At 55.0% G+C, this 18,726-nt stretch overlaps 3 protein-coding genes across 3 annotated transcripts; 1 reads left to right on the top strand and 2 right to left on the bottom strand.

Moving 5' to 3' along the window:
- Nucleotides 1–705: 705 nt before the first annotated feature.
- On the top strand, nucleotides 706–1,523 carry HMPREF1541_08698 (uncharacterized protein; the record flags this gene model as incomplete). The annotated part of the gene is made up of 2 exons (XM_008723017.1): nucleotides 706–1,109; nucleotides 1,229–1,523. The coding sequence occupies 2 exons, from the start codon at nucleotides 706–708 to the stop codon at nucleotides 1,521–1,523; spliced, it is 699 nt and encodes a 232-aa protein (XP_008721239.1).
- Nucleotides 1,524–2,762: 1,239 nt separating this feature from the next.
- HMPREF1541_08697 (uncharacterized protein) lies at nucleotides 2,763–3,953 on the bottom strand (the record flags this gene model as incomplete). Its single annotated transcript, XM_008723016.1, has 1 exon — nucleotides 2,763–3,953. The coding sequence occupies one exon, from the start codon at nucleotides 3,951–3,953 to the stop codon at nucleotides 2,763–2,765; it is 1,191 nt and encodes a 396-aa protein (XP_008721238.1).
- Nucleotides 3,954–7,242: 3,289 nt separating this feature from the next.
- On the bottom strand, nucleotides 7,243–8,220 carry HMPREF1541_08696 (uncharacterized protein; the record flags this gene model as incomplete). Its single annotated transcript, XM_008723015.1, has 1 exon — nucleotides 7,243–8,220. One exon carries the CDS (start codon nucleotides 8,218–8,220, stop codon nucleotides 7,243–7,245), a length of 978 nt encoding a protein of 325 aa, XP_008721237.1.
- Nucleotides 8,221–18,726: the final 10,506 nt, after the last annotated feature.

Genomic DNA, 18,726 nt, shown 5'->3' with positions numbered 1-18,726 from the left:
ATATATCCGTTCGCGCCTAGGACTCAGTTGTTCAAGGGCGGGCTGTGAACCTGAAGGGAGTCCCCTGCTTGTCAGGAAAGCTATTTGCGGTTCAAGTCAGCAGACAATTTCGTGAGACCAGAGGAACAGTGTTGTTGGCCGTACCGGGTTGGGCGTGTGTGAGGCAGTCCTAATGCTTGACACTTGGCCGAGCCTCTTCCATCACTTCTGACCATGACGGGATTGTGGACAAACGAGATCGACCAAGCACATCTACGGCGGAAGTGATCATCAACTCATTGCGGGTAAAAGAGGATTCACCCCAGTCACGAAGGCGAAAGATCAGGATCGTGATCGAGATGGTCGCCCAAAGCAAGGCCGGGCCCCCCGCACCGCGATTGGCCACGGAAGGCTGGCGGAAACGCATTCGAGCTCTCTCAACTCGCCGCATGTTCTATCCGATCCTCGTCTTTTGCGCCCAAACTGCGGCTCCATGGCTGGTCTTCCGTCCGCGATTCGGTGAAAGCAAGGCCCTTTGCCTGCAGTTTCATATATATCATGTCGCTCGTCGCCACCTGGCAGTCGGTGTACCTAAAGAACTAGGCTGCCCCAAACCCCGCAAGTAACGACGGTCGCCTCCACACGAAACATCCACCGGGCCAACGTACCACCACCACACCACTGCGGAAAAGCGAAGCTCATCGAAGAAAGCCGCACGCACCCACCATGCCACCGGGTCCCGACCCCGAGCAGCAGCCCCTACTGTCCTCGGACCGCAGGCGCCTCGTCGGCCTCCACGGCGACGGCGACATCGTCGACTGCCACATCCGCAAGATCCACGGGGACGATACGCCGGTGCTGCGGTTGCGGACGCAGCTGCAGGCCTTCCTGGCCTCGAAATGGGGCCACTACTTTGTCATCGTGCTGGTGTCGCTGGACATCTCGTCCATCTTTGCAAACTTCCTGATCCAGCTGCATGTCTGCGAGCACACGTGTGGTGACAAGGCCGAGGCTGGCTTCGATGCGCGGCCGTGGGCGCAGGCGGTCGAGGTGCTGGCCGTCTTCAGTTTGCTGTTCAGCAGTCTGTTCATGCTGGAACTGGTCGGGAGCTTTTTCGCTTTCGGTCCTAGGTACGTTTACTTACGGTCTCATTTTCGCGCCCAGTTTTTTTTTGGGGGGGGTATTCACTTTCTTCAAACCCTTTACGCGATCGACACTCCCTCCGCCTGCTGACTGACGCTCCGAACAGCTATTTCCGCTCTCCATTCCACGTCTTCGATGCCGTGGTCATCATCGCCGCCTTCGTGATTGATCTGCTCCTGCGCGGGCCGCTCGAGGAGGCCGGCTCGCTCATTGTCGTGCTGCGGCTCTGGCGCGTGTTCAAGATCATCGAGGAGTTCAGCGCGGGCGCGGCGGACGAGCTGGAGGACATGGCGCAGCGCTTGAGCCACATGCAGGACGAGATGACGACGTTGAAGCGGGAGAACTCGACGCTGAAATTAAGGCTTGAGGGCGATGGCAACGGTAGGATTCACAATCTTTGACGTGTTGGGCAGATGATCGGGAGAGGGGACGCAGGCAAAACTGATCTCTACGACCATGGACGAGTGGTGCGGATGTGTTTCGGACTGAAGTCAGCCGAAAACCCACGTATCTTGACGACCGCTAACGATTCTCCGGGCAAGTGCAGGTCCAACATCTGGCGGATGGCCTGAGTGCCTGGTCCGCCGGCCAGCCAGAGCCAAGTCTGGATCTAGGCCCTGTATGTCTACTAGCATATCGTGTGAGGCGTCAGCGGACCGTGGCTCGGTATCATACGATGATCTGGTACCGTGGGTGGTATGATGGTGCGGCATCCCGACACCAGCCTGGCCCCCAGATTGACCGACTTTGAGTCCCGGCGCCCACGGGCCTCGCTCGCAAGTCCCCAGGCCCGTGTTGTCGGCCCGACACCAACATACCAACATGGCGCCGGCAGTATAGAGGTATTGTCGTTGCCATCTAGTGTTTCCATTGGGCTCCATGTGAGGAATCCAGGACTGTATCACCAACCTCGACGTTCGGGAATTCATTCAAGGCCGGACGGAAATCCTCAACCATAATAAGGGATGCAAGTATGATTACGGAAAAAGGCGACAGGATGTTTGTTCTCAAGAAGATCTCTTCCATACTTATCATAGCAGCGGCCTCGGCATATTGATGACCACCAACCCACCTAGGGTTTCAAAACGCAACCTTTTTTGCTAACGTGTGATGCACTCCTTGGGCCCTTTGCTTCCCACAAATCCAACCAACGGCATTCATGATTGCCCTTGTGAAAAAAGTCATCCGAACCGCCTCCAACAAATACCCCGTTCACATGCTCAGCTGGGATTTGTCCACCCACGAGCTTTCGTACTGAGTATCTCTTTCCCGATTCGAGAACCATACCAAGGTTTGTTTCCCAGATCCGTCATGGCACGGCATGGCATGGCCGGATGATACTACTAACTCCCTGATAACGCCCCGTGGTGTTTGTCGTGATTGATCGTTAGAAGTACAGCCCGCCGCCGGGCGTTGCAAGCCTCTCCGTACCGAGAAGGACGCCGCGATTTCCCTTTCTTCTTGCCCGTAAAGAGATAGGTTGTGATGGTATGACGGTATTCGTGTGTAAATGAGGAAGAGTAGGATAATCGCGCTAAAATCCCTTTGCGTTGAGAATTGAAGTAGGAGCAACGACATCGTGAATGGCTCGGGGGAAACGTGTACGAGGTAGATTTTTCTCTTGCTTCTGCTTCTGCTCCTCAAGTAGCCACCTGCATCTGCACCATGCGCTTCAGCAACGAGCAATCCTCGCACTTGACCAGCTTCTCGAGCGCCTTGACCCTGTCGCTCAGCCGTAGGATTTCGGTCTCCATGTGCCGCATCTCCACCTCGGTCTGGTTGACGTAGTTCATGGCATCGTCGAGGACTTCGCTCTTGCGGAACTTAGGGGCGGGTCCGCCGGCGGTGAAGTCTTTCTTGATCATGGCTGGGGCGTCACCACCGTCGTAGTCGTCTTCGAGGTCGATATCCGAGTCGGCTTCGTTATAGCGGCGGGGCCCGTAGGCCGCGTTCTGTAGGGTGGTGTGAAGGAGGGAGAGCTTGGTGTTGAGGTTTTCGCGGTACTTCTTCTCGACCAACGAGTGAGCCTGTTTGGCGCGCTGCTTCTTGTCGAGCCTGGAGGGTGCCGGCCGGTCTGCTGACGTGGTTCTGCCGGCTGCTTGAGGGCGGCGGGTGGCGGCTGGTGCTACTGCTGGCTTTTTGTCCTCTGATGAGGATGATGACATGGTTGTCAATGAACGTTTGGTGACGAGCGCTCGTCTCACGCGCGAGGATGTCCTTATGTTGGTCGGGCTGCTTGAAGTGGGTGGCACCTCGTCAGGGGGTGTCATGCAAGGGATTGAGGCACACTCTTCGATGGGTGGTAAGTTGGCAAAATTCATGCAGGGAGCGTTAGGCCCGCACTGTGAAGGTTCGCAGGTGTCGGTGTCGCCTGAGATAAGCGGGCACATTCTCTCTTGTAGCGGAGGCAGGGCTGAGCCGGAAGTGGCTCTAAAAGCCGGGGACTGGCTTGTGGCCTCTATGCCAGCAAGCGATTCAGTTCGCACGGATGATGAACTGGAAATGTCGAGTGGTGACACTGTGTTCGAGTCCATGTTGATGAGATCAGAGAAGCCAAAGGGACCAGTGTTGAACATCTCGACTGGCGTAGAGCCGTCGGTCGACGGCTTGCTCATTGCTGTGGGGCGGAGATAGGTCGGCTGTGAGTCGTTGGTGTCCATTGACGTAGGATTCCTGAGGCCTGAAAGCTGGGTGGTTTGATTGAAGGCTGGATGACAGGTGAAGTCCATTTCTTGCTCATGCCACTGATTGGGGTTATAGGGCATATTGAGGTCATAATCTTCAGCACCTGCTAAAGGAGGTTCCCGCCGATACAGACGGGAGAAAGGCATTGTGGGGGCTGGCTGGGCAGGGTGAAGCGAGTAATCGGCCCTAGAACGTCGTCGCTAATTCGTTTGAGTCCTCTGTGGAAGTCACGCTACCTTGGGTAAGGAATACAAAAGTATCAGACCACGAGAGGAGGAATCAAGGGAAGTCACTGTTTAGAAGCAGATAGGGAGATGGAAGAGGATTAGTGGCTACCGGGTTCGCGGCTGGCCTAGAATGAGGTACGCCTGTCACACCACAGCAGAACATTGGTACTGGGAGCATTGGGTTGTTGATCACTGCGTTCTTTAAGCAGACGGCAGTTCGGGACCGATTGGCCGAAGGGCCAATGGGAGAGTCTGGACCGCGAGATCTGAAGCAGTTCCTCACTGACACGGCATGTTTGAGGGAAGTTTGTGATGCTTGATACCCAGCCAGGCTGTGGAAAGGCCCGGTTGAGGCTCTTGGAAGAGGTCCGGGTTCGCCCACGACAGGAAGACGAGGGCCGGAAGATGCAAAAATGGCTCTGAAGATCCACTATCCACGTGGGCAGCCATTGGCAAATGAGTTGTATTGTCAGACATGTAGGCTGAGCTGTAGGGGCTGTGTAAGAGTGTTCGAGGATGGTAAAGACAGTGTCAAGGGAGCTGAAGTCGAGCTGGATCACACCACCCAGTCCCACATTGGCCGAGTTGGGCTTGGTATTAGCCACTTTTTGCTGCTGGGGGAGGCTTGGCCAGCGGAATGCGGAATGAACCGGCCAATTTGGCATTTGAGCTTTTCGCAGCTTCGGACTCATCTCGCGCAATCTCGGACCGGCCAAATTCGTCCCTCGAGCTCCCACTGCATCGCCGCATGAAACAACTCGATGCATATTGAAACGCGCATCAACCATTTTCCCATGATCACAAGTCCAGGCGTTGCGTGACTGTTGGGAAATGTCCGATATCACCAGACGTCGGCGCTCTCCTATGCCAAGCCCCTCTCTGTGCCTCTACGGCTTTCACTGCTCTGGCCAGTCAACTCGTACCACTCCTGAGCACGCACGCATCTAAGTTGGTCATGCTACACATCAGTCTGGGGATGTTGCGTGACATTCCGGGAAGGCACATTTTCGTGCTTGGTCGTCATGGCCTCCGATTGAGGTAATTGTAGCCAATGCTATCCTGTGAGTGTATACCTATATCAAGGTAAGTCAACAGTGGCAGTCACAACACCGCTTCAGCATCGACCAAAACACCAAAGCGTTACGAGTACAAAGCAATATAGTCAAAGTGTCAGACCTCACCGTCTCATAGCATCCCACTTTCAACAATCATCATCACAACCACCACCTACACCTATATCCACACACCAAAACAATGAACGCCCTCGGCCCCCGCCTCACCCGTCCCGCCATGGCCTTTTCCAAACAGGTCACACGGCAAGCACCTCGCTACGTGCACATCTCTGCAAAGCCCAACTATCATCCTGCGATGAGACCTGTCTTCTGGACTGTCAGCGCCAGCGTTGCCTCTGGATTAGGCTACGCAGTAAGCCATCCCCCCTCCTCCCCTACTCTCCCGCCACCAATCTAACAGCTTGTGGCTGCTGAATACCCCCAAATACGACGATTGGGAGTACCTCTGCTTACCATGACCCCCCTACACAGGTTTCAAGATCCTTCGGCAGGATCGGCGGCCGCTTCGCTAGCCGAGAGACGCGGCTGAACAGAGACAAGTGGTTCAAGGAGGGTGCGGACGAGAAATCCTTCTGACTACATCTGGTGTATACGGAGGCTCTGTACGATTGAAGGGGTGGTGACTAGGATATCCGTTCCAGCGAAGCAGCAGCGCTCGAGAAGAGGAGAAGAAGCGAGCGTGTCAGCGACATATACTTGATTTTCAGCGGCGTTTACGGATACCATACGGCAGAACAGGGCACCAGCAGGCTCAGATTGCTTCGAAAGGGATTGGAATGGGCCTGGCGTTGACACTCAAGGCGCTGAAGGCGCGATGTCGAAGGCACTCATGCAGCGCCAGCACTGCCTGATTTTAGCAGCCCTTCATATAGGTGTTAACTCAAAAATACCGAATCAAATCACACATCAGAGCGACCTGTCCATGAACGAGCTGAACATACCTCCCCAGCCGAGTCATATCTCTCCCCCAGCACCAACGCAGACGAGTCATATTCGCGGCCAGAAGCACAAAGTATGTAGTAGCCGCTCTTAGCCTGCCACAGCCACCACTCATGTCCCCCCAGACTACACAACCCAAATCCCTCATACACACAGATCACGCTACCCTCAATCGGATCAGCCACCAAGCTTTCAGCAACCGAGATTCCCGAGGAACATGCCAGCTGCGCGCACCTGGCGCTTAAGGGAGAACGGGCCCCTGGCAAGAAACCCTAATCACTCACGTAACCTTCCAGCTTGGTGACCTACAGTATGTGCTTCCTCTCCGCAATCGATTTGCAAAAAAAAAACGACCCCCGCCCCGGGAAGCAAACCGATTGTGATTTCGCGTCTGCCCCTGCAAAGTGCAACGACGGAAGAAGGGCCTCGGAAACCCTGTCTAACATATCTTGCGCCCTTCTGCCTCGAGAGTTGGAGATACGACAGGGACGGGATCCGCACATATGCCCCCTTGTAATCGTCCCTCTTCTTACGTACTTTGAGACTTCATTTTTACAAAAGCCGAGAAAAAAGTGGCGTTACTCTGCGGCTGATGTGCAGTTACGATGGAACCTGTGTTTGGCAAGTTCCGCGAAGGGGGGACCGTTTTGGGGGCGATTTGTGAAAAAAGCTTCGGGGTCCGTAGGTTTGGGGTGAGAGGAGAAAGTCCTTCGTGTTGCAGGGGGAGAGAGTGCGGCGGATGGAGAGAGGAGAGGGGAGATGTTGGGAAAGGGACCTGGTGATAGGCTGGAAGAACTGTGGTGTGATCTGTTTCGGGAGTCGGTGTCTACGTGAGAGCTGGAGATGAGTTTCATTGTGGTGTGCGTCAGTAAGTTTGTATGGTCTTGATTTTGAGGTTTGTAGACTACAGATAGAAAATATGGTAACACGGGCCACTGCAACCAACATCGTGCAGCTGACCTTTCAAGGGACGAGTGGAAATCTTTACCCTCCCCCATTACCAACCAACGCCGTCGCTTCGTGCCATGCCATTCTATGCCATAATAGGCCAGGCCCAAATCAAAGGATATCATGCTCGTCCGTCCCAGCCCCGTAACGCTCTCGAGGTAGAAACTGTAGCCTCGTGTTGCCAATAAGCCAAATTAAGATTGATACCCGTTGCACCACCATGCGGCACACTTCAGCTGCCAAGTAATTCAAGACAGCTCTGAGAGCGCGGCGAAAAGTGACCGCCCTTCGCCCCCTGTGGCAGGAGAAGCACTGCCCGTTCGCCGTGATGGAGGAAGCGGCCGGAGCGGGAGGAAGTAGCACCCACCCGTCAGCTGCGTCTGCATGTGCAGCTGCGGTGCCTTGCCCTCGCCCTCACCTGCCAGCATAGGCTCTTCGGTGATCGGACTGGGCGGCTCACTGTTGACGCTTTCCGGGTCAGTGTCGCTGTCGTGATGATCATCGTCATCCCGGTCCTCGTCTCGATCGAAGACCAAGTCATCCGCGCGCCAGTCATCGTCGCCGTCGTAGCTGTCATAGTCACTGGAGTCGTCGCTGTCGTCGTGGTCGCTCTCGTACTCCTCCACAGCCACCTCGTCCGCGTCGTCGTCATCCTGCGTCATGTGATAGAGCTGGCGAGATGCCGCCTCCAGGCGAACTTGTGAGAGTGTTGCCAGCTGGTAGGCGATGGCTTGCTGGAAGGATGCGATGTCATACGAGTGCGACTGTGGGATGGTGGGGGGCACGGTGGCCTGTGAGAGGTATTCCTTGATATCGGCGGCATTATCCGGTGACGCTGGTGTGCTGTCGCTGTCTTCTTCGGTGACGGCGGTGAGGTTCTGTGATAGGCGGCTGGCTTCGCTCATTTGTCGGCGGCGGAGCTGCTGCTCGCGCCGGCGGGCTGCTGGTGAAGAAGTATATAGTGATTGTTGAGCCTGTGACTGCTTGTATTCGCGGATGGCATCGTAGACAAAAATATGACCGAGGAGTTTGCCTAACCGTGGCTCGTTGCGAGAGGCTTCCAGGCGTAACTTGTAGTTGGCCGTCGAGTGCACCCTGTTGCAGATGTACTCAGGTGATGGAGTCCATGGTGATGCTGCTGGTGTGCTTTGTGAACATGAGATTGAGGAGTGTACGGCTGTGGCGTTGATCTGCATGGCAGGCTGTAACGAGGCCACGGAAAACATTGTGATATTGTGTGAGCCGGATTGAATGCCAGGCTAGATCGTGCGTGGTGATGATATATGCACTTCGTGAAATCGTCGATGGAGGTGATGTTCCAGGGGAAAATTAGCGTGCCGCCGCCCTTGCTTCTGATGACGATGATGATCGACTTATCGGTGTTCAAGGTACAATAGTGATCGACACTTCAGACGATCAACAGTTCATGTGCGGCTCAATGAAGATTTGGTGATCAAAAGAAGGCGGCACGGGCGAGATATATCAGACACAGGCGCCAGGCCAATCAACCCCTCACCTCGACTCAAGGCAGCCAAACAGCCATGCATGCTTTTCTAGAATGCACGTATACGAGACGTCCCAAATCTGGGCCCTGGCTAGTCAAGATGGTGTCGCAGACTTGTCGGTGACCTCAGGTGAGAACAGGACAGCCACAATTTTGGCCAATGCTCGCAGGGCACGTCAAATGCGCTGTCAAAAGAACCCACCTGGTCACTCCACCCTGCTGAGCCTTTCGCCAATCTGTCGCTAGAGGCATGCCTCTTCTGCAGGTACCGAGCCCAAAGCGTGAACGAGGCGGTCAGGTTTGGTGAGTCGGACAAGGGTTGATCGCTGGGGCACCGATTCTGAACAAACCTCATGCCAAACGAGGACTGGTGCAAATGCTGAGTGTGCAGGGGGGTGTCCAAGGAATAGAGACTGGTGTTCATGTGGCTTCGCATTGGCCGACACGAGCAGAGATGCAGTCTGCACGTACAGCACGATAGTGCCAGCAGCAGCGCCTGGTCAGGGGCCAGCAGAGTGTAGCAGTCCGCTGGTGCCCAAGTAGGCGACGCCCAGTCGTTAGTTCAGGCGAATTCCGGGCCGCTAGAGCTCAATCAAGCATGCCTATGCTACAGGCCCTGACAGGTGTTCCTGGGTGAAGTGCCTAGCGGTGCCTGCTGTGCGCCAACCAGCAATCTCGATTCCCTGAAGCCCTCCCAACGAGTTCTAGCTGCCTGCATGCTGTGCAGACAGGCACTCCACCCCCGCCAACCGGCGACCCCTGAGAGGTCCACTCACCAGTGACAGCAAGCCTCAAGCAGGTCCATCGTGGCCCAGGCCTCCGCCGAGGATTGCTGCTGAGACGAGCCTGATCTCCTCAACCTGTCTACCAAGTTGGTCCAGCTGATCCAGCTAGTCCAGCTAGTCCAGCGCTGCATCCGTCTGAATTGCGATCTTCATGCACCTTTTTCGGAACTTGTCGAGCAAGTCTCTGGATACGCGTCATTCGACCTCTCCCCCTCGCATATGCCCCTGACACCGTTGATATTTTGTTCCAAACCTCATTCCGATGGAAATCTCGAAATCTCGAAATCTCCATCGTCGTACGAACCACCTGCCAAGCCTGCCTGATAATCTCCCGCTCGTAGTGCTCAGACCACGTTCTTCCAGCCATGCCTGGCTTTAACGCCTCGTAAGCCACAGTCTGTCCGAAGCCTCATCGCCAGCCTTGTGGGCCCCTATCGCCCCCCAGTCGATCTCAATTTACCAAAAGTTCGGAAGCGTGAGCGCTTGTTTACATCTGCCTCACACGTGGTTGCCAGGTCTGTTGACGGACTATCCGTGATTATAGCTGACGCCATGCTCGATAGTGTCAATTCTCAGCGAACTCTCAGATGAGGCTCTCTCGGGAGGCTGTACTCAATATTTGCTGGGTTCATGGCACGTGAGCAGGGATACTCTTTCTACCAACGCTAGCGAACGCACAAATCATTGTTGCCCGGACTAACATCATCAACTCTTCGCATCCATGTCGGTGACCAAACCGCTCAAGCGGGCCAGAAACTCGATCGCAGACTCGGATGCAAGCTGATTAAACCCTTTCCAGCGCACTTGTAATGTAGGGGGTTGGAGCTCAATTTTCCGCCACGTCTAAACTTCCACCCCTCGCATAGGGCGGCAGCGATGCTTTTTGGCGCTTAAGACACCCAACGTCCATGACGCTCACATTTGTCCCGCCACTGTGGCTCCAACCTTCTGCATCCCGTTCAACGACCCGCGCCAGGAACTGGATTTCCGTCGAAGGAATGTATTCGTTCCATAGGAAGCTAATGGCAACGGCGAGGACCATCTGATGCTGCTCATGTCCTGCATCGATCGAGATTCAGGTACAGATTTCAGGTTTAAGTTCGCGGATGGTATTGGACTCAGCGCTCCTCCTGCCGTACTGAGTTGCAAGCGCAATCTGGAGTGGAAGCAGTCATGCCATCAAACATCGCCTTTCAGCAGCCACCTCTGATACTTTGCTGCTGGTTTGTATCCATCACGAATGCTCCCACCCTCACGGCTTGATTGAGACGAGTGCAGCCTCGAGAGCCACGTGGCGGCTGGGGCCTGCTATGTGCGGCGTTCGAATTCCGGCGGCTTCCATTCTTCATCTCTCTCAGGCAGCCTTGTGCCATGCTCAACGTCCCATATCGTGATTTCAGGGTCTAGGTGCCACATTGGCAGGACCGAGATTCTTCTCGATCGTGTTATCCCAAGGGTGGCCGCAGCTGACAGCATTTGACGGCGGCGCATCATTTCCGGAAGAATCCGTATAGAGAAGTGCGAGCATCCAAGTTCTTGACCACATTCTTCAGGATTCGAGAAACTAGTGCAAGGCAACACCCCTCCCTTGCAGTACAGAGCTGTTTCCCACGTGTCACATGTTGAATCCCAATGCGAAGGTCCGCATGAGGAACATCTTGGTGATGTTCTGACAACTCAGCTATCAACAGAAGTACACTAACGGCCTGTTGCTTTCCGTAACATCCTCCTTGCATCGAAAGATGGTGACGGTTTTGCAGAGAAGACTGTCAGCTCCTCACTAGAATCGCGATGCCACACCATGAAGTCTTCAGGGAATTTGCTCGGACATTCACTCGTGGTCGTTCTCATGTAGGAAGGTCAGCCCCGGAAGGCATACACCCTGCAAAGCTATGGGCATAGCTCCATGCATACCAGGAGTAGCTGTCAGTCAAGTTTCTCGTGCCACAGCTCTTACGCTCAGGAAGATCGTTGATGGCGAAGGTCGGCAACAAGCATCGGTAAGGGACTTAGCACAGACCAAGGTTGGCGGCGTCCCGACTCTCGAGGGCAGTCGCGCATCCTTCAGCATCGTCTTGTTCATTCTTCTGCCCGCTAACAAGACCGTGCGGCTTGCCCGGTATCGTGGGGGCGAGGTGTGCGACCAGAGAGGTCGACGAGCAAGGCCAGCACTTGCGCACGCAATTCGCACCTAAAGGCACATCACCTCTCCATTGCGCATGCCTTGCGATCTTGATATCATTCGTTCCCACTTTACGACAGCACGAGAGCGTCGTGATCGCTTGTGAGTATCGACACCAGAACCTTGAACGGGACAATTCGTATCCGCGAGTCCCATTACCGTTCTGTTGAAGATACCATTCCTCCCCTTGTCCCGTCTCACAATCCCCACCTCAATCCTTCCCTCCGCCCGATCATACGGTTCATCACACTCTCAACAATCCAATCCTCGTGCGCATGCTCACCCCGAGAACTCACCGACCGACTGCACGCAACCCGCCCAGAAAGGCACAGCAAGCCAGACCGCGCGGACAGAGACAAGCAGCTGAAAGCGCAGGCGAACACCGAAACGCCCCCCACCCCCATCCCCGTTTCGTCCAGCCGTGCAAACAAGCCTTGCAAGCACCAGGACATGACCCGTCCCCTTCAATCTGACGTCTCACACCACCTGCAACCAAAAAAAGAGAGAAAAAGACCTCGCGAGCTCGCGGAATCCTCTTTCCGCCCAAAACACGAACGGGGCCACTTCTGCCGGACACGATACGGGGGGGTCAGGTCCAGGCCCCAAGCAGGCTTCAGGAACATCTCCCCTTAGTGCCAAGCCTGTAAAGTTTTCCACGGGGTCTTTTTTTTTCAAAACGGGTAAAGAAAATTCCCGCTCCATGCCTAGTTACCGGCGTCCCCTCATCCGCGCGCAACACTGGTTCCGAGATCCGTCAACCGACCGCGCCCAAGGGGAGGCTGAAGTCTTTTCCATAAGATTTCTTGGCAAACCCTGACTTACCTGGCTTGCTTGAATCCTGCAATCCTGCATCCAGCTGGGAACTTTGCCGAGGCCCCGTGTCTATCCGCCGTCGTCTATGATATACCCAGTACCTGACTTGGACATCTGATCCGAGAGGCTCGGAGACCGGAGCCCGGAGACCGGAGCAACGCGGGCAGACAAGAAACAGGGTTAGGACTTGCCCTCCAAGGCGAGCTTTTGGGGGGGCCAGAGGAAGGGGAAGGGGGTCAGGGGTGGCCTACTACCCGAAAAAGAGACGGTGCAAAGGAAACCGTTTTTCTCGTTCCGGTAATGGCTGCAGTGACGAGTCGGGTTATGGGGTTAGCTGGTATGGGCTTGGCAAAGTATGCGTATGCGCATGCGTATGCGTTCCAATGGCCTGTTGCCGGTCTTGTACGCAGTACGCGAGCAATGGCGGTCAGGCAGACACAAACCGAGCATGTACGCTGGATAAAGCGAGCAAAAAGGCCAAGGACACGGATGGGTTCAACGGCAAGTTATTTCTGTACATGGACACACCAAGCCGCCTCGTCTCGTCTCGCGGAGCGACCGGCCGGCAAGATCTGTTGTTTTGCTTGGCTCCTTCTGATCTTTGTGACTTTTGTGAACTTTCTGCCCTGTTGCCTACCTTGCAGGGCTGATGCACGCGGTATGTAGCGAATTCAGATTGGTGCCGCGTCCCGACTACGACCATTGAGCACCTTCATGTCATGACCCCGTAACGGAGCCAGGCCCTTTGTTGTGTACGCAATCACTTACGCCTCTCATCGATTCGATCAATGCAGCCATTATGCCGCTCGACATCGATCCACAACCAATCATACATGATCAAGTCCTATGTGGAAGAGTCAATACCGGGTATGATACGAAGGTTTAGGGAATAGCCAAGACGCGTTGCTGCCGGGATGTAGCATTGTATCCTGTTGCATGTGGCAGCAGCCTTGCGCACCAGCGGGGACCGTGGGATATGGATTGAAGGGCTGAGCAGAACCGTCACGGGTGTCTCTTGGTCGTTTCCAATGGGCATGACAAGCAAAGGCGGCAGAGCCGGCGGTATGGGTCCGGGGGACGATGGAATTCAACGGTTGTTGAATCCTAGCACATAAGGTCTGTGGGTGTTTGCGTTTCTGGATCAAAAGCCGATATAATATGAGGAGACTTCGGCGTAGTTTCTTTTTGCTAGTGGGGAAAAAGTTCTCGCACGTGGCAACTGGTCCTGGCGTGTCCTTTCCTTTCGCGGTAACAGTCCTTGTCTTTGTCGCGGAAACTTTCCCTCGCATGTGAGGAGAGGACAGGGCTCCGTGCAGGACCAGCGCTTAAGTCCGTAGGAGAGGGGATACGTAAAATTTGGGTACGATGGCGATGGCGATTGGGATGGTTCTTGCGAAGAAGCAGGGAATCGGTTTTCGCATCGTGCATGAAAACACTGAAACAATAAAATCAAGGCTGCATCTTGTCGTGCTGTAGTCAGCTGGTAGGGCTGCGTTTGGCGTTCATGGAATCGCGGCTGACGGATATGCAACTTTTGCCTTCTTTTCTGTGGGGTAGAGGACGGGGGAATGCCCGACGGGGCCGGAGTTGATGGCGGTCGCTCGTCTCCTCGCGGGTCTGTTGACGGTGCTGTCGGTGTCGTCAACGACAGACTCGTCAGCCTCGCGTCCAAGGACTTCGAGATACAATAAGTGATGTATCCTACACATAGAAGATAGCCTCAAGCATCCTGAAGCGGGGCCAAAGAAGCGTGCATACAGTCAGGAGCGTCTACTTGGCGGGGAAAGTGGAGGTTCTGCACAGGCAGATTGGGCACTGCTTGAATCAAGATTAGCGGAAAAGGCAAATGGGGAGATCTGATCCTGATTTATCACCGAATGAACATGCGAGCGGAGCTTTCAAAATCAACAGTCTTAGGGTTTTGTGCATGGCTAGGTTCGTAATTCTGCAGCCATTTCGCCGAGCTGACTACGGCGAGAGTCATGCTGTGGATCTTGCTGGGAGGCTCGCTCTCTTGGCTTGGCTCTACTTCTTTGCCGTCTAACCTTCTGACCCTCGTGACGAGGTGCCCACGGCGCCCGCCGTTGGGCTGCCTGATTCGTAACAAACTCCATCAACGTGTCCATTGTTCCCGCACGGTCGGGGCCCTGCGGCCAAGTCTTCATCCCAGGGCATGCATGATCTTTGCGTATCCTTGCCAGCACTTTTGCTTGACACGGCGCTTGATGCGTCTTACAGCCTTATTCAGCAATCTGGTCCGCCAATGTTTGCCGCTTACCGCCGTGGCTGATGTCGAATGCCGCTCAAATTGACCAGCCGGGCCACGGGCCATTGGTAAAGGCGGGTCGCATTTTGTAGCCGTCGGCTCAATGCTGCCGGAGCGATCAGATGCATCTGCATCGTGAAATGTCTGCCAATCTCGTTATCGACATTGGTTCCCAGTATTGTCGGCGGTCTCCGATGTAGTACTGTCAGGGTATTCCCCAAGTGTGTCAACGCGGAGGCTCTCGCCCATAACGCTCGTCAAGATTCTCTGTGGGCTTGATGTTGCCACATTGACACTTGCTCAGATGCCGATGCTCAGGCGGGTCCACACTTGCGCGGCTATCCGAAGGGGAGGTGTAGTTGCTGCTGGAGGAATCGTCGCTGGAGTCGCGCTCTTTGTCAGCTAGCAAAGAAGGGCGTCGGTGGTGATTTCGTGCATGGGTGGGCGAGTGCTGGCCGTTGGGCACGGCGATGTCTGGACAGAAGCTGCCAAAGCACTCGTCGTGAATATGGTGATGGGCGGAGGAGTGCAATACTGGCGACGTCGGCGACGTCGTCGAGGTGCGGCGGACGAGATGGCAGCAGGGGCAGTGCGAGGCTGAGGTGCATTCGGTTGAAACGTACGAGGGCCGGCGTGCTGTGCCGTAGCTGGTGGACACAGGTGTTGCTATAATTCAGTCAGCTCCTACTCCTCATCATAGCAATGTATAGGAAGGCGCTTACATTTGGTCCGTGAGAGGTCTGCTTGTGCCGATGCTCGAGCGTTGCTCTCGGTGGCATGCTGCTTGAACCGGTTGGCCAATGTTTGGAACATGGGTCCGTAAGCGTCGGTGGTAGCCATAACGGTATACTGGTATAATGAATTGATTGATCAGTTGATAGACTGAAGAGGTGTACTGTAGGTTGTATGGTCAGGCCAAGGGCGGAAAGTGGGAGCTGATATATGCAAGCGACCCTGGTAGGTGAAGCCCACTGCGGATTAGCCGCGGTGTACAAAGCATGCAACACCGGGACTATACAGGCCCAGGATCACTGCACTAGTCCGCTGTACCCCATCTAGTGAGAATACCCGCATCAGCTGGATACGAGTAGTTGCCGGAACCAGCATTTCTTTCTCACATCACAAGGGCGGGCAAAGCGTCCAGTCACCCCACACATGGCGACATCAGCAAAGACGAATGAAACGCCTCGCCGGTCAATGGCCGGCAACTCTCCATCTCCACGACAGTCTCCATGTTCCGCCGATAATCGATTGGAAGGAGTCGAGTAAGGTGACTCTGACCAAGAGTGACACTCGAGGGCGGAGCAAAATCACGCGAGCGAGGGGCCCCCGAAGAGGGCCCGGCCGGGCCGTGCAGGGACACAGGAATGACACCTGCACCACACTGGTCACAGCACCTCAGCGGAGAGGCACTTCCGCCTGGAATCACACAAAGCACCGTGGGGCTCGCAGTGTCAGAAACGCCACAGGTGTTCGTAGGCACAAGAACCTTTTTCCATTGAGTTTCGCTGCACAGACAGCAGATTTCGAGAAAGTCTGACCTCGTTATCGTTATTCCATCCTTGTCTCCCTGCTGTTTGGTTGCTCTCTGCGCCAACCCTACCGATTTCTGTCTGGCGACTGCCCACCGGCGCAACATGCCACGACCTGTCACAACCCTTGGCGGTCAAGGTGAGGGTAAAATTGTACTCGTAATGATGATCATGTGGTGGTGGTGGTGCTGAAGCAGCCGGTTCCGAAATCGTCAGGCATACAAATCACTCCACCTGGATGCCCTAAAGAACTCCCATGAAACAACAGGACGGTACATCGCTCGAGTCAGGCGCTATCTGATCGGGGTGCCCAGGACCAGTAAATGTGGGCGCTCAACGCTGGACGCGATTCGGGGCTGCCCACAAGCTGCGATCCTGTTGGCTGCTGCGCGACGTCCCCCGTCCATCAAGATATAGGCTCGGCGAAGTATCGGGAACACTCTGTACACAGCCCCGGTCGAGGCCAGTCACAGGCGTTGATTCGCACCACGCTTTGACCGTGCTGATGTTTGCCGCATCAGGAACATGATTATGCGAGCGTGTCCTCGTTCCTGTCAGGTATCGCAACACCTCTCGGCCTACATAGCGTGCAGCCGTCAGGCTCGCCTACGAATAGCATCTCTAGTCACTTGGCCGGGGGATCGATGGCCACGCACCTTTCACAAGGCCGATACCCTTGCCCCGGCTCGTTGAGAGCAAGAAGACCTTGCGCAGCATATTGACTTCTCTAGGTTCCAGGCTGCTGATCGAGCCCAGCGAGACTGAGACACGACCAAGGGATCGGGCTATCTTGCGATGTGTCTCGATGGCGAAAGCGTTGCGGGCTCTCCAGAACACACACTGATCATGGATATCGAAGACCCATCTGTCTGGCTCTCCCACCCCATCTTGCGCGCTTCATGATTGAAGAAGCAAGGAGCTGACAGCCACGCGCCGCCAAAGACAAGAATGGCAGTTGCCTTGGGTCGAAGTACGGAGTACAATACTCCGTAGTAATGACAATGATGCTGCCTCGCTTGATGCTCGGGCAGAAGCCACAGCGGAAAACCGGCACAGCGGGTCTCGAGCGGGTCTTCCAAGCCACAGCGTGGCCGCTAATTTGTGTCCACAAGGTACGTACCTGTAGGTACCCTTCTTGCCCCTCAACCACCTCCACATATCTACCCTAAGAGCATACCAGCTGTGGTCGAGTCAGCGGCTCCTCGGTCACGCTCTCGCTTCGGTTGCGAATGATAGCAAAAGCAATAGTCATACCGGGCCACTTTGGACGCCGTCCACGCGCCAAGTGACAAAGTTTTTCGCTTATCAGCGAGAGAAGCCCGATGTACCTCGTCTTTTCTCGGTGCTTTGAGCTGCAAAGCGCTACGGAGTATCGTCTTGGTCGAAGGCGAGACTTCGTGAATGTACTCCAAGATGAGTCAACTTTATGAACGTCAAAGGGGAACATTCCACACACCGTGCGCGCTGCTATCTGCGATCTTTGCCCGAGGTGGATATAAAATTATCAGATTGACGAATCTCTACATCGTCGTGGGTGGGCACAGTAGAGGGTACCGAGCATTTCGCGCTCTTAAGCGCCTGCAGCTAGGTCTACAACGCTGCATAGGTCAAAATCCGCGAACTTCGCTGTCAAGTTTTCGTTTGTTTGCAAATCATTATTGGGGCGCAACGCATCTCCAATCGAGGAGAACACATGAGCTACTCCGTACGCATCCTCCACTATCACGTTTTGATATGCGGCAGTGGAGTCGTGACAGAAGCGGCGGTTGCACTAATACTGTCATCGACTTTTGTGATGCAGATCCACCTTCTCCCACACTCGGGTACATGGAAGTGCCCAAGGTGGGACTCAGCCAAGCACATGTATGACAAGACGTCTGCGTGGTGGCTATTGGCCATTCCAAGGGCTGAATTGTCTCTACGTCTCGTACTGCGAATCACCTGCCTCGACAATGCCACAGCAGAAAGGATCCGACTCGTTCGAAGGAAAGCCTGTGAGTGAATCCGAAAAACAGAAACGGCCCTCCCCGCTCGGATCGAGGTGATACCCAGTGAACCGGGGCTGTTCAAGCCTTGTGGTCCAAGATGTCATGCAGTAGCGCCGGCCATCTCCCATCGTCTATGTTTGTCCCGAAAGATGGCCGAAGCCACGACAAGTACCTGGGTACTTGTCCCTCCCTCAGCGACGCTCCTCCATTGGCCGCGGAAATCAGGAAATAAAAATCCAGAGGGTTGCAATAAACGTGGAATCGTTATTCCCACCGTGCTCCAAGGCCCGTCATCGCCGTCGGGTAAATCCCCTCAGGAATTGCTGTCACTCGCTTCCTCAGACGTACCCGCCCGTCTTTTCGCTGACCTAAGTCACATCGTGAACGCCTGCACCTGACGTACTGATCCTGTTTCCTGGGGCTGGCTTACTGCTTCAACGGTGATCTCTCAATCATTACTTTGTGTCACCAACTTGGGCACCACAACGCGTGAGCGAAGTATTCCACAGACACGCCACACTGGCTCCCTATCGACATGATATCAAGGATTAGAAGATGCGAGTGCGCGCCCACCGACGCTCTTCTTTGACTGCCAATAGTGCGCTACCGCTATACATGGCTCTTGGGCCAGCACGTCTAGTGCCTACAAATGTCGTCACGAC

This window comes from Cyphellophora europaea (genome assembly GCF_000365145.1).
Source record: "Cyphellophora europaea CBS 101466 unplaced genomic scaffold supercont1.9, whole genome shotgun sequence".
NCBI classification, from domain to species: Eukaryota; Fungi; Ascomycota; class Eurotiomycetes; order Chaetothyriales; family Cyphellophoraceae; genus Cyphellophora; species Cyphellophora europaea.
Note: the sequence above shows the minus strand (reverse complement) of the source record. Positions and strands in the feature narration are given on the sequence as shown.